The following is a 21,609-nucleotide window of genomic DNA, read 5'->3' as shown; positions in this document are numbered from 1 at the left end:
CCTGATACGCGGCCCCGCGGCATCGGATTCCACTGTGCAGCGCAGTCTATTGCTACTATCTCAGAACAAGGACCATGCTGCTCAATGTAGCCTGGCCCCTGCTCCCCCCACCAGGCCATCCCTCCCCACCAATTCCGGCACCCCGCCGGCTCATGGCGGCCGTCAATATCAAATTGATATCTGGGCCCGCTAGCTCGGCTCGTGCGTCCACAGCTTTAGTTCATAATGCTGTGTTTTCATTTGTTTTACATATATAAAAGTAAAGTAAAGGGTCATTAAGTCGACACAAGCATTAGGTTGACATGGGGCATTGACATTTTTCTCTTTTTTTTATCCTGAATGCCAACATGGACACATGTCAACTCAAAAATAAACCGTGTCGACCTAGTGACTGTGTAACAAATGGTTGTATCATTTACAAATATAAAGTAAATGTAAAACCAAGCAAGTAGTATGTAAGTATTTACCCGGAAGCATGTGCAGATCACTAATCAGTGTTGCGTGCCGGTATTTACAACATGCCAACATGTAACCGGCACAACGTATTCACTTCTGGTCGCTGCAATCGCTTTGTACGGCCATAAAATAACAGAGGTGCAGTCTGGATGGCTACAGATGCTATGTTCATCTCCCACAAGGGGGATATTAGAAGTGGGTGATGTTCCGAAAGGGGGGATCCCAATACACAGGGGATATTCTCCCTTCTGGGGGTCCACAACCCCGATAGAGGGAGAATAGAACCTGTGGCGAGCGTAGCCAGCCACTGTGCCCGCAGCGTGGCAAGCACCAGCAGTCAGGATTCCGACCATCGGAGCACCATACAACAAGTCACTATGGAGTGTCACTGGCCACACAACTCCTCAATCATTGTCTGCTGCTGCTTTTCTGACAAGAAAATAAAGGTCTTGTATCCGTGTACTTGTGGTCCCAGCATTTGGTGATTGAGAGTGGAGGGTGTGCTATAGTCAGCATGCACAATGTCGTTAAATGAAAATGTCGACCTGGATTTTTAAGAATTTTGAGTCGGTGTCGAAACAGGATCATGTTGTACAGCATGAAATACTGACGTCGACGTATTCGTGACTCCTGACAGCTGACTGCTTGTGACTGAGGCACCCTGGGTTATATAACTGGATTGATAGACTGATGGGAACACCTTCCACCTGGCGCAGGGCACATTGCCCCGTCCTTAGGGAGGCAGTGCTGTTGGTGTGCGTGTGGTTCTCTGTACTAGGATGCTACAGTGTGAGCGGTTTGCTACTGACCTCAGATGGCCTGCTCTTTGGGCTGTTGCCTAAACAGACTGCAGTCCAGCGTTGTTCTAATAAAGGAAAATAGCGTGTAATTATGTGTATAAATAGGCTAGTGATTGCAAATGACTTAGTAAATGAAGCTATACTATAGCACTGGTTTATCTACAGTGGTATTTTTTTTTTTTGTTTTTTTTTAATTGAGCTGTATGAATTATGGAAAAGTACACCCTGTTTATGGGAAAATGTTTTATTTAATTTCATTAAAACATGGACGGTTGTTAAATAATATTACTATTCCTTCCATCTAATCCACTAGCATTGAAGGAACTGTGCCACCTAGTGGTCAAGAGATCACTGCACGTCTAAGTCAACCCAAATTATGATGGAACATTTTTCCCCAAGAAATCCGAGAGCTCCATGTTTGCAGATGTAAATGTCCTCTTTCTCCAATATCACAACGCTGACAGACCACAATGTGAAACCTCTGGTGTGCAAGCGATTTATAAACTATGGTAGATTTTTATTATTGTAAGTGCATTTCTAACACCTGGGATTTATGTGATATGTGGGAATCAATGCTAATTATTGGGCAGCAACAATTTTTCCCCCTTTTCTACCGCTTTACATAGCTGCCGCCCCCCCGCGCGCCTCTCAACCCCCACTCGTTTTGTTATTAATCATTACACATGGATTGCAGCGCACTGACACGAGTCACATTGGATGGGATGTCAGCTGTGCATCCTGGTGGCTCATATCCCGCACATTTATACTCCACATGCAGTGATGGGCACCCAGATACACTTCGGGGACCACATTGGGAAGGGCAATCCATTAAATTTCAGTAGTAGGCAATGGCGGCTCCAAAGAAGGGGCTGCAGCACAAAATTCAAATTTGGCCATCGATGATTTGAAATCACAGATGGTTCATGGCCGATGTTAAATACTTTTGCCATCTATGTGGGACAACCAGTTGGTTTTACCTACATCGATGGCAAAGGAGAACCGATGTTTTATTCTTTTCTCCCAGGTGCCGGGACACTGAGCATAACTCCGCCCCTGACACCCAGAAACCCCTCCCTCATGTTTGGATTGGCCAACGGGTCATTCAGTCAAATATAATAGATGACCATCGATAGCTAAAACTATTGATGGTTATACTTCACATAGTTTATGACTATCGATGGCTGGTTGCAGTATCACTATTAATGGCAATTAATTAATGGCGACTGCACCGATGGCCATCCCTAATTCAAATAGGCTAGCCACAGTAACTGGCAGTGAGTCGCTTTGGAATGGTGGTGGGTGTGGCTCCAAGGGGGAATCAAGCCTGTTTATTGTTTGACGATGTTTGTTTATTATTTTTATTTCTTATATAGCGCAGCTTATTCCGTTGTGCTTTACAATTGGAGACAGTGATCCAACAAAGTGGGTATTTACAGCGTACAATCTATATGATGTTGACATTCTTGCGTTAAGCTACTGCGTGTCGACATCACCTCACACCCCACCTGGCCAGTCACACAGTCTTGTTGTTGAGGCTCTGAGGGAAACTGATTGCGTAGCTGCATTCTCCAGGTCTAGGTGGCAGCACAGAAAGATCCCTGATTACAGACGACGGCTCCAAAGGTTGCAGGATGTGAGTGCGTAATGTGATACTCTCGCACCCGTATTTAATTAAGAGTGTGCCAACACTTGCTCCGATCTTGCTAATGTATCCTAATGAGAATCATACTGAGGCATTTCTGCAAGCGCATCTAATTAAATCATTCCACATTCCCGGAGCCTTCCCGCGCTCAGTATGAGATCGCAGCTCGCAGTGTCTATTTACTCCTGTTATAACAGTCATTACCTGCTCCTCACAAGGTTACGGCAACCGTTTAATAATAAGGACATAGGTGTTGGAGAGCTTCACATCTTTCTCTAACAGCTGCAGATTAAAGCAGCAATTCCACCTAGGATTTTTCCCACTTCTTTTTAAATAACAAGTTTAGTACCTGTTAAGCCTTCGGAGGTTATGTAGTCGGGCAAAAAAAAACATATTTTGTGCCCTTTTTTTTTTTTTTTTTTTTTAGCAGTAACTTGCGACTTATAATACCGTGTGTGTTATCTTAAAAGCCTTGCACTTCTTTAGGGACGAGGTATCTGTTTTGGGGGCACAATTCAGATCTGATCGTTAATCTGCAAAGTTACCCACCCACCAAGACAGGAAACCCTGCCCCGTGTACCAGGGGCGAGTGAATTGCGAATGGATCACTAACCTGCATCGACTCTAATGCATACACAATTCCCGGACCATTAAAGGTTGTTGCAGTCTGTGCACATGTGAGCAGGTCTGACCCTTCCACTAGTCTGCGGCTGATTGAGACCAGCGCAGGTGTCATGGACCCTCCTTTAAAATGCTTTGGCATGGCTGCTTTTTTTCGGTCACCTGGAAAAGGACAGGTTACACCCCCAAATGCCAGCTTCCTGTCTGTCGCTAATCGCATGCATGATGTGAACAGAATACGCAAATGGCGCGGTTATCACCACTGCACCCGGATACTGCGATTAGTGATCAACTCTGAATCAAGCCCATAGTTTGATCCCCAGATTTGTGCATCCTACATTGGGCCTCACTCCCACAGTAGCCCCTGATAGATATTCTGATTAGACCCCTATTCTATCTTTATTTCTTGCCCCTATATTAACACATCCCCAATAGAAAATCTGGCCTATGGCATGGCCAATAAAATGCATTAATGCAATGCAGCGGCCTATAGAAGACTCCTCCTATAGAAACACTGCTGTTACCGCCATCACAGTCAATCCACCTAGGCTCCTATGGAAACTGTGTATTCACTGAATCCTGAAGAAGAGCGGATGATAGAACTGTCATCATGGGTTTCCTAGCAACAGACTGAATATAGAAATGGGAACCCAGGGCTATGGGTCATACGATAGACAGTGTATATTTCGTTGGTCAGTAGGTCGACCCATACATTACAATTATCTGGATCCCCTTTCCAGACATCTCTAGTAGTCAAATCGTTGGTGGTTTTCATCATGCCTGATGTCTAGGTACTGTAAGTACTATGCTCCTCTAAGGGCTATTTCACATGTTCCGGCTCCTGACGGGCGGTGAATCCCCACATGGCCAAGATGCCGTGCCGCACTGAGAAGTTTGCAATGGAGGGGATGGCCACAGCCCAGCAGCCGTCCTTTCCAGTGGTGGGATCCGGCTGCAACCGGGCAGCCGGGCCGTGGCAGTCCCAGTCCCGTGTGAATGGACACAATCATGTCCATTATTAACTACTGTGTGCGGCACGGCTTTTGGCCGTGCGGGGTTTTGCCGCACAGCAGGAGCCGGAGCGTGTGAAATAATCCCTCAGGATTCAAACTCACAGCTGTATGTGAATATGAGGTAGAGCAGGGGTGGGCAAACCTGTCCTCAAGGTCTACCAACAGTTCATGTATCTCAGGCAGCCTGTGGCTCTATAGTAGGAATTAATGCAGGTTTGAAAATGTGACCGTTAGTAATGACTACACCTGTGCACCAGCTAGGTGATATGGGGGAATGTGACAGGTAGTAATGACTGCACTTGTGCACCAGCTAGGTGATCTGTGGAATGTGACAGTTAGTAATGACTACACCTGTGCACCAGCTAAGTGATTTGTGAAACCTGGACCGATGCTCGCTCTCGAGGACCAGTTTGGCCGCCCCTGGGGTAGAGGAAAACCTCTCCTCTATCTACACTGACACAAACGAACCCTATGGCATGGATTATGAGCAGAGGTCTCCCTTTCCTATAAGGAATACTGTAGCTGTAACCTTCCTCCCTGCTATGTGCTGCCGCTGCTCACATGCAGCCTGCAGTCCTGTACTAGCTCACATGCAGCCTGCAGTCCTGTACTAGCTCACATGCAGCCTGCAGTCCTGTACTAGCTCACATGCAGCCTGCAGTCCTGTCCTAGCTCACATGCAGCCTGCAGTCCTGTACTAGCTCACATGCAGCCTGCAGTCCTGTACTAGCTCACATGCAGCCTGCAGTCCTGTACTAGCTCACATGCAGCCTGCAGTCCTGTACTAGCTCACATGCAGCCTGCAGTCCTGTACTAGCTCACATGCAGCCTGCAGTCCTGTACTAGCTCACATGCAGCCTGCAGTCCTGTAGTAGCTCACATGCAGCCTGCAGTCCTGGCTGTACTAGCTCACATGCAGCCTGCGGTCCTGTACTAGCTCACATGCAGCCTGCAGTCCTGTAGTAGCTCACATGCAGCCTGCAGTCCTGGCTGTACTAGCTCACATGCAGCCTGCGGTCCTGTACTAGCTCACATGCAGCCTGCAGTCCTGTACTAGCTCACATGCAGCCTGCGGTCCTGTACTAGCTCACATGCAGCCTGCGGTCCTGTACTAGCTCACATGCAGCCTGCGGTCCTGTACTAGCTCACATGCAGCCTGCGGTCCTGTGCTAGCTCACATGCAGCCTGCGGTCCTGTGCTAGCTCACATGCAGCCTGCGGTCCTGTCCTAGCTCACATGCAGCCTGCGGTCCTGTCCTAGCTCACATGCAGCCTGCGGTCCTGTCCTAGCTCACATGCAGCCTGCGGTCCTGTCCTAGCTCACATGCAGCCTGCGGTCCTGTCCTAGCTCACATGCAGCCTGCAGTCCTGTACTAGCTCACATGCAGCCTGCAGTCCTGTACTAGCTCACATGCAGCCTGCAGTCCTGTACTAGCTCACATGCAGCCTGCAGTCCTGTACTAGCTCACATGCAGCCTGCAGTCCTGTACTAGCTCACATGCAGCCTGCAGTCCTGTACTAGCTGTTAATGTCAGCTGTACTTGGTCTGATGTTCCATTGTGAAACAGACAAAGCTTCACATTTCTAGTCAGGTATAATATTGCTGAGAATATCTCCCACAGCCACACGTGGCTTCCCCGAAGCTGCACTCCCCAGGTCTTATCTCAGGGCTCCACAGCGCGCTCACCCGTCAGAGTGCAGGCCCTGTATAATGGCTCATTAGGTGAGACTGTTGTTGTTCTGTAACCTTTCCGATAACCTTATGGGGAAGTAAAGGGATAATTGCTGTTCGTGGTGTTTACCCAGCAGAATAGCCCTCACCCATCTGCCCCCTTTGCCCTGCAGTCCATGTTGACTTTGCTCTCAGAATATGCACTCTTGCAATTAAGTGAGATTAATGAAAGGTAAATGCCAGGCTCTCCTCTAAACCATCCTGTTATAGACGCTAATTAGCAAGCTTGTTTGTTTTAGCAGCTAATGGCTTAATTGCAACCTATCTTGCTATTTACAAACAAGTCTTGCAAATAGAAGTGTGTATTAGTAGGATAGTCTGAAGGAGAACAGCAGGCACAGGATGAGGGTGGCGAGCGAACTTTGGGGGTTGGTTTTCACACCTTGCCTGGCAGCGATGTGCACAGTCTACACAGATGTTACCCCACCTCCTCTTTAGCGCTTTGAGGAACAGTTCCAATGTTATTAATTCAATCTCATTAGGTGCTTTTAGGGATAGGAACATAAAATGTTCACCCTGTTATGAGTGTCTGTGGGTCGCACTTTCACGGTTGGTACCATCCTAATTAGTGTGGCACCTACAAGGGCATCGCTGCCTCTGCTTAAGTGCTTGTTTCACCAAATGTGTTAAATATTTCAGGAATGCTGCTGGTCCTAATGGATGAAAACATTTTCATTTTTGCACTTTTTTTGTTGTTGTTGTGGTTTTCACATTTTACATAGTGCATGCAGACCCAGTAATTCTATTGGTTAGGAGGTAGGCAATCTGTGTGTAAGGTGTCACAGCCAGCGGTGAGAACAGGACATACTGTACATGGTAGACCAAATAAATGCAGATGACCTGAAATCAACAGGAGTGCTTACAGGGCACAGCTAATACAAGAATCACAAATGGGGCTCAGAGTAAAGATTGGGGTAGCGGTGAGGGGGCGCATAAAACAAAATGTTTTCAGGGGGGGGGTTTAAACCCACTCTTTTTTTAATTTTTTTTTATTATGCTGTGACTGCAGACACAAAGCCATGCTTTAAAAAAAAAAAACTATGGTAGGAATCCCTGGTGGTATTCCACATTCCTGTTGCTTGTGGTCTTCATTTAAGTAAGCTGAACCAATGCAGTAAATCACATACACAACAAAAATATAGGGAGGTGAATCAGATAAGAGGTGCTAAATCTGCCTAGCATAAAGCAGTGTTAACAACAGTTAACACTGACAATCTTGGAGATTAAAGCTGGGTACACACTTGTTTGATTCCTAGCTGATGGGATAAACGCTTCTGATAACTAGGCTGTGTGTTTATCCAGCCATCAACCACTTTGACCCCTTTGGGGGGGGCGGGAGCAGGAGGGGGTTAGTGACTCCTATGAGGATCAGAAGGCCACATGTGAAGCACATAAGATGCAACCTCCTGGTCCTGACTGATGCAGGAGCATTATAAGCTGTTTAACGGTTGACACTCCTTCATTGGCACTCAGTAGGTGGAGAGCGAGAGAGGCCAAGTCATTATTTTGTTCTTGGGATTGGTCCCAGTTCAAATAGATAGGCTGAAGTTGTGTGCTAGAAGTGGGGGGGGAGAGAGAAGATACAGGGGTGAAAGGGGCAGGTGTGGGGTCCTCGGTAATGAGGCAGATTTGGAGGTATAAGAGAATATCATGTCCTGCAGAATTGTGTATATGTGATCTGTAAAACAGACAATAACACAGCGAGAGGCAGCCACTGCTTTTACTGATCTGTGTAAATGGATTTCCAGGTATCCAGAACAATACAATAAATTAAGACCAAACTCTTTATATTGCAGCTCAGTGTTTCCTCATTTCCTGTGTGTACCTACATTCACATCCAAGTACTGCATATGACTGAGTCTAATTGCAATAGGCCCTGCATGTGGATCTAGAGCTCTCCTCCCACATTGGACTTTGGTTTGGTTGCAGCCTTGACCTGAAAGGAACCATAAGTCCTTAGAAATACGCAGCGCTCTATGGCACTACGTAGGCAGAGCATTTTGAAATGCTATCACAAGATAAATATTTTAATGTGATCACCCAATTTAATTAGAATCCAGCCTGGTCCTGTTCTCTCTTCACAGTCTTCTAATCTAGGCTGGTAGCCGTAATGGCTCATTGCTGGCGCTACCCTCCGACGACTCTCTGGCATACACACAGTCTCTGATTCATCACAGTAATACAGGACCCTGTCTCTATATTGCTGTTAAATCTAGGATTCCTCTTCTCCTAGTCCTGTCTGCCTATAGGATACCCTGATTTTGTACTTGTATATTGATTCATCCCATATAAGAGAAAGGCAAAACCTGCTCCTCACCTCTATTAGATGAATTCAAGTGTTTTTTGGCTCTGGCGCCGCCACTAGATGGCGTCAGACAGGGCAATTTAATTGCTGTTCCATTTGGGGCGCGCACAGCTGCCAGCGCTGAGGTTACTGTTATGATGTTTTGTCATTTTGAGGAGACGGCAACTATTCTGTCTATAGTTGGACAGCTTGGACAATTAGACACGTGAAAACTGTACTAAAATGGTAATTTTGAGGTCATTAATATGATATGTAATGTTTATTTTCTATAGGAAATATATATATTTTTTGCAAATTTTTTGTTTGAATTGATATAACAAATGTGAGCGACGCTGGCATTTATAGCGGGTATTTTGAACATCTCTCACGGAGATGTTGGCACTCAAAGGGTTCAATCTAAAGCGTACAGTATGTAGCACATTTTCCTGGATCAGAGAATACTCTTTTAAGGATTTTAATATCACTTCATAAGAGACTGGAGCCGATCTGTGCTGAATGTGATATTCAAGGCAACGGACGTGTTCAGCTCAATTTTATTACGTATTTTTTTTTCTCGCCATGTTTTTTACCTGTTGAAAAAAAAAAAACAACATTAAAATAACACAGTTCCATGTTCCTCCTGCAGGAGCGGCGAAGCCTATATTTTCATTCATATTAATTGAATTTAAAAATGACCTTGCTCATGTATTGATTTGAATTAAAATTTTCCACATCAAGGTCGAGTTGGCTCTCGTCCTACAGGCGAAATATGAAAAAGCAAAGACCTGTCTAACAGGGTATTGACGGAACAAGTTTAAGACGTAATGGGAAAAGTTTTCTGTACTGTAAGAAGGAGGCTGTCATAATTAATGTGGCTCAAGACGAGGAGTTTCAGAGGCCGCACATAGTTAATTATACATTCTTTGCTTTGATTTCTTTATTTACTCTGAATTTATGTACGTCCGTGCTGGTAGGTATTTCAAGAGGAGCTTTCTTGAATAATTGTATTCTTGGATAAAAATCCTTTAAAGTACTTACAAAATAAAAAATGACATACGGTTTTGATGTAATTGCTGTAAGGCTGGGTACTCGCCAGCATGACCGGCTATATTGACGATGGTCGAGGCGATTTCCCTTCGCCCTGGATCATGGTGCTACAAGGTGTAATGATTAATGGGGCCAATTCAGGCCTGATCGCCGCTAACATGATTTTGTTCCAACCAGCCCAATCTGACAATCGATCTGTAGATGTATGGCCAGCTTTAGCCATGGCTGAGCACCGTTATTTAAATCGGATTGGGCATGTGGCTTAATTGGTGCCTCTGCCAATCTTGGTTATCCTTAAAACCTGGAACTAGTATGTCTGACTAACACTTTTTGGAACCTCTGCATTACGCTACTTCTTTAAGTTGGGGGGGGGGGGGGGGGGGGGGAGTTGCAGCTCAGGTTGGTAGAGGAACAAGTCTGCCGTATGCAGAGAAGTGTGAATTAAAGACAGCTGCCTATTCCTCATTACAGACACTGATGTAAGAAAATGTATATTTATAACCGCCAACACCGTTCCCTCCCGGGGGAAAGATAATGTCACCAAAGTTTAAGGAGCCTACAAGCCCCATAACCAGACGGCTAAACTTTTCTCAGATGATTCCTTGTCAAATGAGAGGTGTTTTGGAAATAATTAGGTCGTTTAGCGACCAGGAGAAATCCTAGCATTCTCGACTTCCTTAAAAGTTCCACGCACCGAGCCGAGGAAGCTCTCCAGTTCTAATCCGATGTATTGTAATGTGCACTTAATTAATATTTCAGCACCTCACATTTTCTTAACTTCAAAGTTACTCCTAAGGCTGTAGATGCTCCTTCGATCCCGCTGTAGTTTGTGTAGTGTGTTCCCTTGTTCTAGCTTGTCTGACGAAAGTGCAGAGCGTCCTTGTTTGACATTGTAGGGATACTAGCTATCGCAGATTCCCTAACTGGGCCTTACTGGCGGAGCAAGGCTACTGCCCCATGTTTCTAGACTATATCAATGGCCAAATAAGAATACTGTATATTTTGCTATAAAGAAGAAGTAGAAGTAACGCTTTCCTGCAGCCAGACGCTGTTTAATATTAAACGCAGCTGGCTATCATTGATGAATTCACTCCTGGGGCAAAGGGTTTTGTTTGGATTCCGCACAAAGTCACCCCCACTCGGGATGGGGGGGATCAAGTGAGATCCCGACCCACCGTGTGGGGTTCGGCTTAGGTTGCCTGTAACCAACTATTAGACGTGTGTCTGGGTACCTGATTGGGCGGACACTAATCAGTTGGTGGTGCTCCCGTGAGTCCAAAGTAAACAATTAGACAAAAATGGAGAGAGAAAGAAGACTCTGTTTTTGGGGCACTCCTGTCTGCATGGAGGAAGGCAGAGAGCTGTCTGTACAGGGGTGTGTCGAAGTGTTCCGTATGGAGAGAGGGGGCTGTGTTGATAGAGATTGGAGGTAGGAGCAAATAGAGTTTGGGAGTAGGGTGGAGAATTTGTGGGCTGAAAACTGTCACAGCTCAAAGTGAAAGGAAAAACGGTCACAGCTCAAAGTGAAAGTACATTGCAGAAGCCGTCCTTTTGATGGGCTTTTAACCAATAGCCAACATCTTAGCTTTTCGTTAGCTGGAGATGTTTGAAAAGGTCGAAGGTTCTGTCAGTATCCTAGAGAATGGCCAACCCTAACCAGTGCAGAGGAAAGGAGGGTTCTCCCGCGATCTCCTTACACCTCCCCCACAATGTACACGCCAGCAGTTCATGTTTAATTCTTCCAGTTCCAAGTATTCAGGAATCTTTATAAGAACGTTGCACATCTCTCACTTGCCAAACCCTGGATCCTATTTGCTTTATGTGTGGTTCCGGTTGTTAGATCCACGGTGTCTAGCTTGAGTCAGTAGGTTGATCACAAAAGGTCGACATGGTAAAAAGGCTGACATGCGGTTTTCACCACTTTTTCTTTCAGATAACATGTTCATTCTTTACAATCCATATGAACTACAATTTGAGAAAGGTAAAGTGTGCCGAGTGAGGCAGAGAGAGGCACCATTCCCGCAGTATTGTGGTCCTTGTCGACATAGACACCAAAAAAAAAAAAACCTGTGAAACCCATGTCGACAGTTTCCCCCCCTGTCAACCACTCCCTTTCCAACATAGTGCATGTAGACTTTTCCCTCTGTGTTGACTTTTTCACTGTCATCCAATATACGTCTAGCTCCTAATCCACACCCCTTTATGTGATCCCTGCAGTCTGCAGCACTAGTTCCTGCCAGCTGCAATCTCTCCGATGCAGTTAGGGCCGGAGCAGGCTGGTAATACAGACACCCTCTCCCTTCCTGATTTCTGTATTTACGTCTTCTGAGACTCTTTGACCTACTGTGTAATGGAAGGACAGGGGACAGATAATTATTCTGCGACCTGGAACTTATATCAGAGCTTCGGGCAGAAAACAGTTTGGGGATTTGACAAAATAAGCTGAGGGCGGAGGAAATGTTTGGATGCATCTATATTTTATGCTCCGTGTTCTGAGAGGTTGACAAAGTTTTTCTTCTTCCACGGATCTATCTGGGGCTTTGAAAGATGTTGATCTGTCATTTCATCCCCTCCGCTGCCAAAGCGGTGTCACAGCTTATTAGCTGTCCTGATGGGTAGATACGCAAAGTCCCCTTACCACCTGCATTCCTTCCAGCATTGGGAATTAGTGTGGAGGAGAGGATGAGGAGGAGGGAGGGACAGGTACTGTAATGCTGAGGATGCTGCCAGGGATGCCAGTAAAATACCGGGCCACCAGCAGTCCTGGTTTACTCTTATTAAAATGTCTAATCATGCTGTATAGCAGGGATGGGGAAACTTCGGCTGCTGTTGAACTACACAACCCAGCATATCCTGCAACAGTTTTGCTATTTGGCCATGCTTAAACTGTTGCAGTGCATGCTGGGATGGGTAGTTCAAGAACAGCTGGAGTGCCAAGGTTCTCCATCACTGCATTAAAGGCTGCATCCAGTTCAGACCATGTGGGCACTACTAATTGCATGGACATTGGAACCTTAGGAGTGCCTAGCACTCAGTGGGGCAGATATACAGTAATAAGCCTGGCGAAGGTGATAATGCACCAACCAATCAGCTGTGTTTGACAAAATAACAGGAGTTGATTGGCTGGTGCATTATCGCCTTCAACTGTATCACCGATTTATGACTTTACCCGGCTTAATATTTCTGCCCCACTGTTCCTGATCACCGAGACATCAGAGACTTTCTAGAATGGTGGTAGTCACAGATTTAGGCCCTCGTTCCAATTCCTGCCAATTTCACAGCTTTGCGAGTTAAACACCGCCCGGACGTGTTCTACTAGCGCGGGTACGGTCATTCGGTCTACAGCATGATGGTCGACATGGCTTTAGGTCGACAGGTCATTAAGCCGACACAAGCATTAGGTCAACATGGGCAAGGTCGGCAGTCAAAATGTCGACGTGAGGTTTTTCACGGTTTGAGTCGACATATTCCGACATGCTGTATTTCATGCCCTGCCATCCACTAGGGCGTGGTGGGAGAATAAAATAGTGTGCCAAGCGTAGCGTGGCGCCGTGCCCAAAGCATGGCGAGCGCAGTGGTGCTCTTTAACTTGTGTCCATGTGAACTGTGTCAACATGTAGGTAAAAAAAAACTGTGAAAAACCCCATGTCGACCTTGCCCATGTCCACCTAATGCTTGTATCGACCTATCGATACTCTGCTATTCCAGAGTGATGGAGGAAGATCTCTCCTGGCATTCTGCATATCGGCAGCTTTGTGTTTGTACAACCGATCTCTCCGCAAGTATAGACGTTACACCGGGTTTGCTGAGTGCATCCCTAATAGATATGGAGACCACTTAAGCAGCATGGAGCGAGCCTTTCAGTCTGCCATCTGGGCATGCATGGTGCCAGCTCTGTTCAGCAGCCATTCAAGCCGTAAGTGACCCAAGGCAGACCTGGCACTTCTGCATTGGCACAGCAACATAGCACACTTGGGCAGGCGGTCCTGCAAGGGGAAGAAACATGTTGCTGGGCCAAATGACTTTCCATAAGTCTTGTAGGATGAAAAGTACTTTATCCCTCCGCCAGTCCCACAGATCTGAACTGAATATGAATATCAGTCACTGTAGGTCATTGGCTAATTAGTCTGCCAGATGGATCACACAGAATCTGAACCGACCTGTCCCCAGAAGACACAGATTGATATATTTCACACGAAAAAATATCAAGCATATACTGTATATGTATATATATGTGTGTATATATATATATATATATATATATATATATATATATATATATATATATATATATATATAATTTTCACCAACTATACTACTTAATACTAAAATATATTTTTTAATGAGATCATAAATGACACCAAACATTTGCATCCAAAAGTTTTTGTGACTTTACTATAATTAGTAATTGATTAATCATAGGAAGTTCTGGCGATGCGTTTCCCATCCCCAGTCTGCTTTGCATGTGTGGCAAAGAACAGATTTGGTCACAAAGGTGTAAATTTACTACATTGGAAGGTCTGTTGAAGATGGGATGTTTCCCAAAGCATCCAATCATATTCTACTTATGTACATACAGTATGTAGCACTTTCTAGAAGATAATAGACAGAATCTGATTGGTTGCTACGGGCGATATCCCATCTTCAGTAGAACTCCCATTTTAGTAAATGTATCCAAACAGGAGCCACAGCGGCAAACTGACCATTTAAAAAAACAAAACCTGTTTTGGATTATTTGTATAACATTTATCCCATGTGCTCAGTAAGGTCTCCGTTATGGCGGTTTGTGTATTTTATGAAGATGGGGATTGACTGGGGCACTGGGACTTGGCGAATGGGGGCTGGTTGAGGGGAATTTTGAGACTATGGTCAGAGAGTGACAAATATAATCTGGGTTATGTCCATTGTGTGATTTATCTTTCTGTATGTTCCACCATTGAACGGCCATTGTATATGACTGGTAGAAAGACCGTTGGCTTTATAAATGGGTATAACAAAGGGGAAACCAGAATTGGTTCATTACAGCAACTGCAATTCCCACCATGGCCCTAACAGAGTGGAGTTTGTAGATTCTCCCCGTGCTTGTGTGGGTTTCCTCTCAGAAAATTAGTTAGAGATATGTACAGCACGGCTATACGTGGGAGGCACTTCTCCATGTCTGACCTGTCATAGGGAGTCTGATCTATATTACCAGCCATCAGCAGGCCTAACTGTCACCTGCCTAACGCATTGTAAGCCTGCTGCATGTTGTATATCCATTTATTGTATATGTGTAGCGGCCATAGCGATGCGCAGCCCCGTGTAGGTTGCGTTTAGGGCTCATTCTAAGGAACGTGTTCCAAGAACAGTGAATGTTCTAGCAATGTATGGTTAAACAAAAGCACACAATAGACAGGTGTGGAGAAAACATTGCATTGGCCATCATCCCCTCACACCCTCCTATATGTGTTTTTCTGTCTGCCCATTGTACAATTAATATGGAATAGAGATCAGACTGTTCGTTCAGCTGACACTGTAGACAAGTCATTATACTGTATGATGTTACTATGCTCTCCCTCTCTCTCTGCAGGTGACGCTGGGTAAAGTCTTGAAAGTGATCGTGGTGATGCGCAGTCTCTTCATCGACCGCACCATAGTGAAAGGGTACAATGAGAACGTCTACACGGAAGATGGCAAGGTGGGAATCTCTTCTGTCTGCTCCATCATCAGATTCATGCTGTGGTGTGGCTGGCTGTCTGCCTGCAGTATAGGTTCTGCCTGTCCAAGGAAGAGGTCATCCTGTGCCACCGCCAACAGTACCTCACAGGGGCATTTATTTCAGTGCACCTCCCACCCTCCTCAGTCCGTTCTGTCTGCAGTATAGGGCTCTACCTGTCCGAGGAAGAGGTCATCCTGTGCCACCGCAAACAGTACCTCACAAGGGCGTTTATTTCAGTGCACCTCCCACCTCTCTCACCCTCCTCAGTCCGTTCTGCATGCAGTATAGGGTACTGCCTTCCGAGGAAGAGGTCATCCTGTGCCACCGCAAACAGTACCTCACAAGGGCGTTTATTTCAGTGCACGTCCCACCTCTCCCACCCTCCTCAGTCCGTTCTGCATGCAGTATAGGGCTCTACCTGTCCGAGGAAGAGGTCATCCTGTGCCACCGCAAACAGTACCTCACAGGGGCGTTTATTTCAGTGCACGTTACACCTCTCCCACCCTCCTCAGTCTGTTCTGTGTGCTGTATAGGGTTCTGCCTGTCCGAGGAAGAGGTCATCCTGTGCCACCGCAAACAGTACCTCACAAGGGCGTTTATTTCAGTGTACGTCCCACCTCTCCCACCCTCCTCAGTCCGTTCTGCATGCAGTATAGGGCTCTACCTGTCCGAGGAAGAGGTCATCCTGTGCCACCGCAAACATTACCTCACAAGGGTGTTTATTTCAGTGCACGTCCAACCTCTCCCACCCTCCTCAGTCCGTTCTGCGTGCAGTATTGTCACAGTGTCTTTATGTAGGGGATAGCTGTTCCCTAAATGTATTTATTAACAAACAAAAGGCCAGACAAGAACCGATGAATGCATTTTAAAAACAACAAGAAAAGGCGTTCTTATTCACTAGAACATTGTTACTGATAATAAATTAATTTCCGACTTCACAGCCGACTGTGTTCATATAATTGCCTTTTAGTTTTAACACCTCCGATACCTCTGACGCAGGGGAATGTAGTGTGTAAGTAACCGACATGCTGGTTGTAGTGTTGGGACTGCTGGAGAGCTGGGACTTTGATCCTGCTTCTGCCATCTGAGAGAAGGGTTAAAAACACGAATGGCATTGAGATTAACCCATGCCTTGCCAGAACACTATCTGCTCCTGACTTTACTGGTCAGTTCAGCGCCTCCCGGGCCGTGTCCAGACTCCTTTATTGGAAAAATTTAATATGGGAATCAGGTTCCCTGACTGATTACAGCTCACACAATGCTCTCATGGACCCAAAGGCCACATTGTAATGAGCCGAGTTGCTGCAGGAGGTGTAATTAGCATGCAGATGTTTTACTTCTGCTGCCGCGTTTAGGGCTATGCTGTATGAATTGTACATGATCTAGAGTCTGCAGTGGCAGATTCGGGGGGGGGGGGATAACAGTCACCCAGTTTGTCAAACACGTGGCATTCGGCCTGGAATGGGGAGCATGCCACAGCGCTTGTCTGTATGCAGCGGTCTGCAGGTTTACTAGGTAGAGTAGTACCCGCTGTTATGGGATCAGTGATTTGTGGCCTTCCGCTAACCGTATGCCCTCCTCGTATGTCTGACAAATCTCAGAGTAGAAGAACCCTAATGGGGTTCGGCACTATGGAGGCGGCACTGTAGTGCATGGTGCTACAAAATAGAGGAACACCATGGGCTTAACACAGTAGCTCCTAAACTGGTACCATGGCGCATTAGCTGGGACACTACAGGTTGGTGGTCCAGGACCAAATGTAATGTTATAGCCAAAAACCAATGCTGGTGGCTGCCTGTCCTATAATATGGGAACAATCAGAAGCACCAAACTGTCCCCACCATAGAGGACAGGTAGACACAATTTACCAAATGTGATACGTTCCTTCTCAATAAGAATCTTCGAGCCTCGAGCTGTCTGGGATAAAAGTTGCTCTGATTCAAGAAATTTTGGGAACCACTGGCTTAAATCATAGCCGCTTTTAGACTTCACATGGCCCCTTATCAAGCTGAGAGAGAGATGCATAGATAGATTTAGGGGGGTATTCAATCTCCGCCGCTATTACAGACAGGTGACATAGCGGCGGGCGCCTAGTCAATGCCCGACAGCATTAAGGAGGCAGATCAACAGAACCGGACGGACTTTAAAAGCTGTTGGGCCCGTTTTGCCGATAACGGCCGTGAATTGTTGCAGAGTTATCACGGCCCAATTTCGACAATCCGCGGTCGTTTACGCGGTTGCGCCCAGTTTTCTCCGATCAGCAGGCGGGACATTGAATCCCATCTGGCGATATGCTATCGAGCAAAACAAAAATGGGCCAGAGTCACGGCTGTCGGGAGGAATCGGCAATCGTGACCCGGGATTGAGTACCTCCCATAGGGGCAGAGAGAACGGGAGAGAAGGGGGAAAGAGATAAAAAATGAGAGAGAGATATAGATAGATTTCTATCGAGAGATAAGAGCTAGATATAGAGGATCTACCCAGTGATTTTCAACCTTTATACCTTGCGGCACACTAAATAAGAATTTAAAATTGCCAAGGCACACCATGAGATCCACACAGGGCAAAAAGACATTGGCCCCCACAGGAAAAAATCCAAACCTATTGCCCCCCCCCATATTAAAAAACAATCACATTTGTTCCCACAGGTAACAAAGAAGAGACCAGTAAATAACAGTTCAACTGGTGGTGGCTGTAAACTGGTTTGGGCATTTCTAGATCGGCACACTTGAGAACAGCTCAAGGCACAGTAGTGTGCCACGGCACGGTGGTTGAAAAACACTGATCTAGACTAAAATAGCTATTAGTCAAATAAATAAATAAATTTAAAAAAAATAATAATATATATATATATATATATATATATATATATATATATATATATATATATATATATATATATATATATATATATTAGTGGCTTCCCTTCTCCTGGGAATTGGTCCCGTTGTCTCTGGATATCACTGCATCATTGCTGACCCCTTTTCATTCCTTGACAAAGGTCACTGTAGATGACCGAAACGTTGGAGGATGATGGATCTGTGAAACAGGTTATATTTTTGTTGAATCTTTACTCATTTGAAAACAACTAGGAGCAGTATCAGTTGTTTTTGTGGCGAGTGTTCTTTCCTACCTTTGGTAGGTTTTTTGTTTTGTGTATGGACACAGGCACGCCTGTGGTCCTTAAAGAACACCCCACTGTTGCCAAAATTTTAACTGTGCGAGTGCAGGCTTTTTGTGGATCTATATATATATATATTTGCAAATACCTAACTAAAAATACCTAATATACTAACTAAATATATATATATGTGTGTGTGTTTGTACATATATAAATATGCACACACACAAAGCTCTGGCCTCTGTGCTGCTTCTGGTCATATGATCTGTACATGTGCTGTAAGAATGATGTTTTCATGCTATCGCAGTTCCTTCCCCTTCGTTGCTCTGCGAGGTTCTTGGAGGGCACTTAGCTTGTAAGCCCATGTAATCAGCACCGTATTGGGACTCCTCTCTTTCTCCTGGGCTCTGTAGTGCATTGAAGGTAACGGCTACATCCTTCAGTGTAGCAGTTAGGGAAACTAAGCATCCCCATTGAATTCTTTTGTTAAGCAGTGCCAGTGTCTGTTAGAACCACGGCTTCATTAATTACCCCACATCAGCGAGGGACTAGCTGCTCACATCATCCAAACCTCAGCAAAGCTATCAAAGCGCAGCTTCAAAGATCACCAGAGCCGTCTCTGGGGTAACTTCTGATCCCTGCTTCCCTACCACTTCAAAGATGAGCGTAGAACTAGTGTGGGAGGGGGCGCTCCGGCAGGGAGGGGTCGGAATCTGATTTCTATAATAGGGGCTGGCACCATCCCTGTTTGATATGAGATGCAAGGAAGGTTGTGATTCGTTATCGACTTTGAAATCATTCGGACGACCTTCAGAAACTGCATCATGTTCCTCTGCTAGTAAATAGGAGGGGGACGCGGGGCTAAGCGGGAACTGGGGGGGGGGTCTCTTAATTGTGCGTTACGCTTTGTTTTCTTATTTGTTCATTAAGATTCTAGATGTAATTATTTGTGAACTGCTGAAATGAAAACCAATTATTGCGAACGCAGGATCGTTTTGTGTGTTTGATCCCGTTCTTCTGAGACATGTGTTTGTTATAGTCCTGTGCAGTGTTACTCTATGTACTGATATAAAAGTGCTGTGCAGAGACCATACAGGACGGAGTCACTGGAACAGAAAGTGACATGTTTCCGAAGTCCAGCACTGAAGCTGCTGAATCGCATTCACTACAGTCAGAGCAGGCGTTGCGTAAATGCTTAAACAAACAAAGCACATTGTATTTGGCCTTTTCCCCCCCAAAAAATACATATCTATAAGCCAGTGGTTCCCAAAACTGGGTGCCAGAGGCAGTGATGGAGCAAGGTGGAAAAATATAATTTCAGGCCGCCCTCCTCCACCTCAAGGTAATTTCACCATATGCAGCATGGCCGTGGGTGACATGGAGAGGCAGGAGGCGACGGGAAGAAGCAGGGGGAAGAAATGTGTCCTTGTCTAACATTGTGCTGGGCACCAACTAAAACCATCTTTTTCTTTTCTCTTCCTTACAGCTGGACATATGGTCAAAGTCCAACTACCAAGTTTTCCAAAAGGTAAGATCTGCCTTTCCCCACTTTGCACATGCTTATACATTGCACGTGGCTACATCTGTACATGCCTGGGGTACACCAGGAGAGAGAAGTAGTATATGTGCCTGGGTTACAGCAGGAGAGAGCGGTAGTACATGTGCCTGGGTTACATCGGGAGAGAGCAGTAGTATATGTACCTGGGTTACAGCAGGAGAGAGCAGTAGTATATGTGCCTGGGTTACAGCAGGAGAGAGCAGTAGTATATGTGCCTGGGTTACAGCAGGAGAGAGCAGTATTATATGTGCCTGGGTTACAGCATGAGAGAGCAGTAGTAATATGTGTCTTGGTAACACCAGGAGAGAGCGGTAGTATATGTGCCTGGGTTACACCAGGAGAGAGCGGTAGTAAATGTGCCTGGGTTACACCAGGAGAGAGCAGTAGTATATGTGCCTGAGTTACACCAGGAGAGAGCAGTAGTATATGTTCCTGGGTTACATCGGGAGAGAGCAGTAGTATATGTACCTGGGTACACCAGGAGAGAGAAGTAGTATATGTGCCTGGGTTACACCGGGAGAGAGCAGTAATATATGTGCCTGGGTTACAGCAGGAGAGAGCAGTAGTATATGTGCCTGGGTTACACTAGGAGAGAGCAGTAGTATATGTGCCTGGGTTACAGCAGGAGAGAGCAGTAGTATATGTACCTGGGTTACAGCAGGAGAGAGCAGTAGTATATGTGCCTGGGTTACAGCAGGAGAGAGCAGTAGTATATGTGCCTGGGTTACAGCAGGAGAGAGCAGTAGTATATGTTCCTGGGTTACATCGGGAGAGAGCAGTAGTATATGTGCCTGGGTTACACTAGGAGAGAGCAGTAGTATATGTACCTGGGTTACAGCAGGAGAGAGCAGTAGTATATGTGCCTGGGTTACACAGGGAGAGAGCAGTAGTATATGTGCCTGGGTTACAGCAGGAGAGAGCAGTAGTATATGTGCCTGGGTTACACCGGGAGAGAGCGGTAGTATATGTACCTGGGTTACAGCAGGAGAGAGCAGTAGTATATGTGTCTTGGTAACACCAGGAGAGAGCAGTAGTATATGTGCCTGGGTTACACTGGGAGAGAGCAGTAGTATATGTGCCTGAGTTACACCAGGAGAGAGCAGTAGTATATGTTCCTGGGTTACATCGGGAGAGAGCAGTAGTATATGTGCCTGGGTTACAGCAGGAGAGCTCGGAAGTATATGTGCCTGGGTTACAGCATGAGAGAGCGGTAGTATATGTGCCTGGGTTACAGCATGAGAGAGCGGTAGTATATGTGCCTGGGTTACAGCATGAGAGAGCGGTAGTATATGTGCCTGAGTTTACAGCATGAGAGAGCGGTAGTATATGTGCCTGGGTTACATCTGGAGAGCTCGGAAGTATATGTGCCTGGGTTACACCAGGAGAGAGCCGCCCCCTTACAGCAGACAGTATTTAGGATGCTAGAGTGGGCAGCAGTGGCCTGCTCTAGCATCGTTCAAAACGGTCTGCTGTAAGGGGGTGGCCATTTTTTGAGAGACATTTTGTCATAACGACTCAGAGCCCGGAGGAGGCTAGGAGTGCAGAGTAGATCTGCGGTCCCGACTCCCGGCCACGAACGCGGACAGGTAAGACAGGAGGGGGAGGGGGCGCCAACATTTTGCGGCGGGGGGGGGGGGG

The 21,609-nt window shown here is 46.0% G+C and overlaps 1 protein-coding gene across 2 annotated transcripts in view; it reads left to right on the top strand.

Moving 5' to 3' along the window:
* The window catches only part of MED27 (mediator complex subunit 27), a 197,921-nt gene that overhangs the window by 156,836 nt on the left and 19,476 nt on the right, over window positions 1–21,609 (top strand). For both annotated transcript variants that reach the window (XM_083160916.1, XM_083160917.1), the window contains exons 5-6: window positions 15,164–15,271; window positions 19,900–19,941. In XM_083160916.1, the coding sequence (XP_083017042.1) occupies window positions 15,164–15,271; window positions 19,900–19,941 (150 nt within the window). The remainder of the gene's footprint in view (window positions 1–15,163; window positions 15,272–19,899; window positions 19,942–21,609) is intronic.

The sequence above is a fragment of the Crinia signifera genome, chromosome 9 (assembly GCF_055691185.1).
Source record: "Crinia signifera chromosome 9, ASM5569118v1, whole genome shotgun sequence".
NCBI classification, from domain to species: domain Eukaryota; kingdom Metazoa; phylum Chordata; class Amphibia; order Anura; family Myobatrachidae; genus Crinia; species Crinia signifera.
This window is presented reverse-complemented; position numbering and strand designations above follow the sequence as displayed.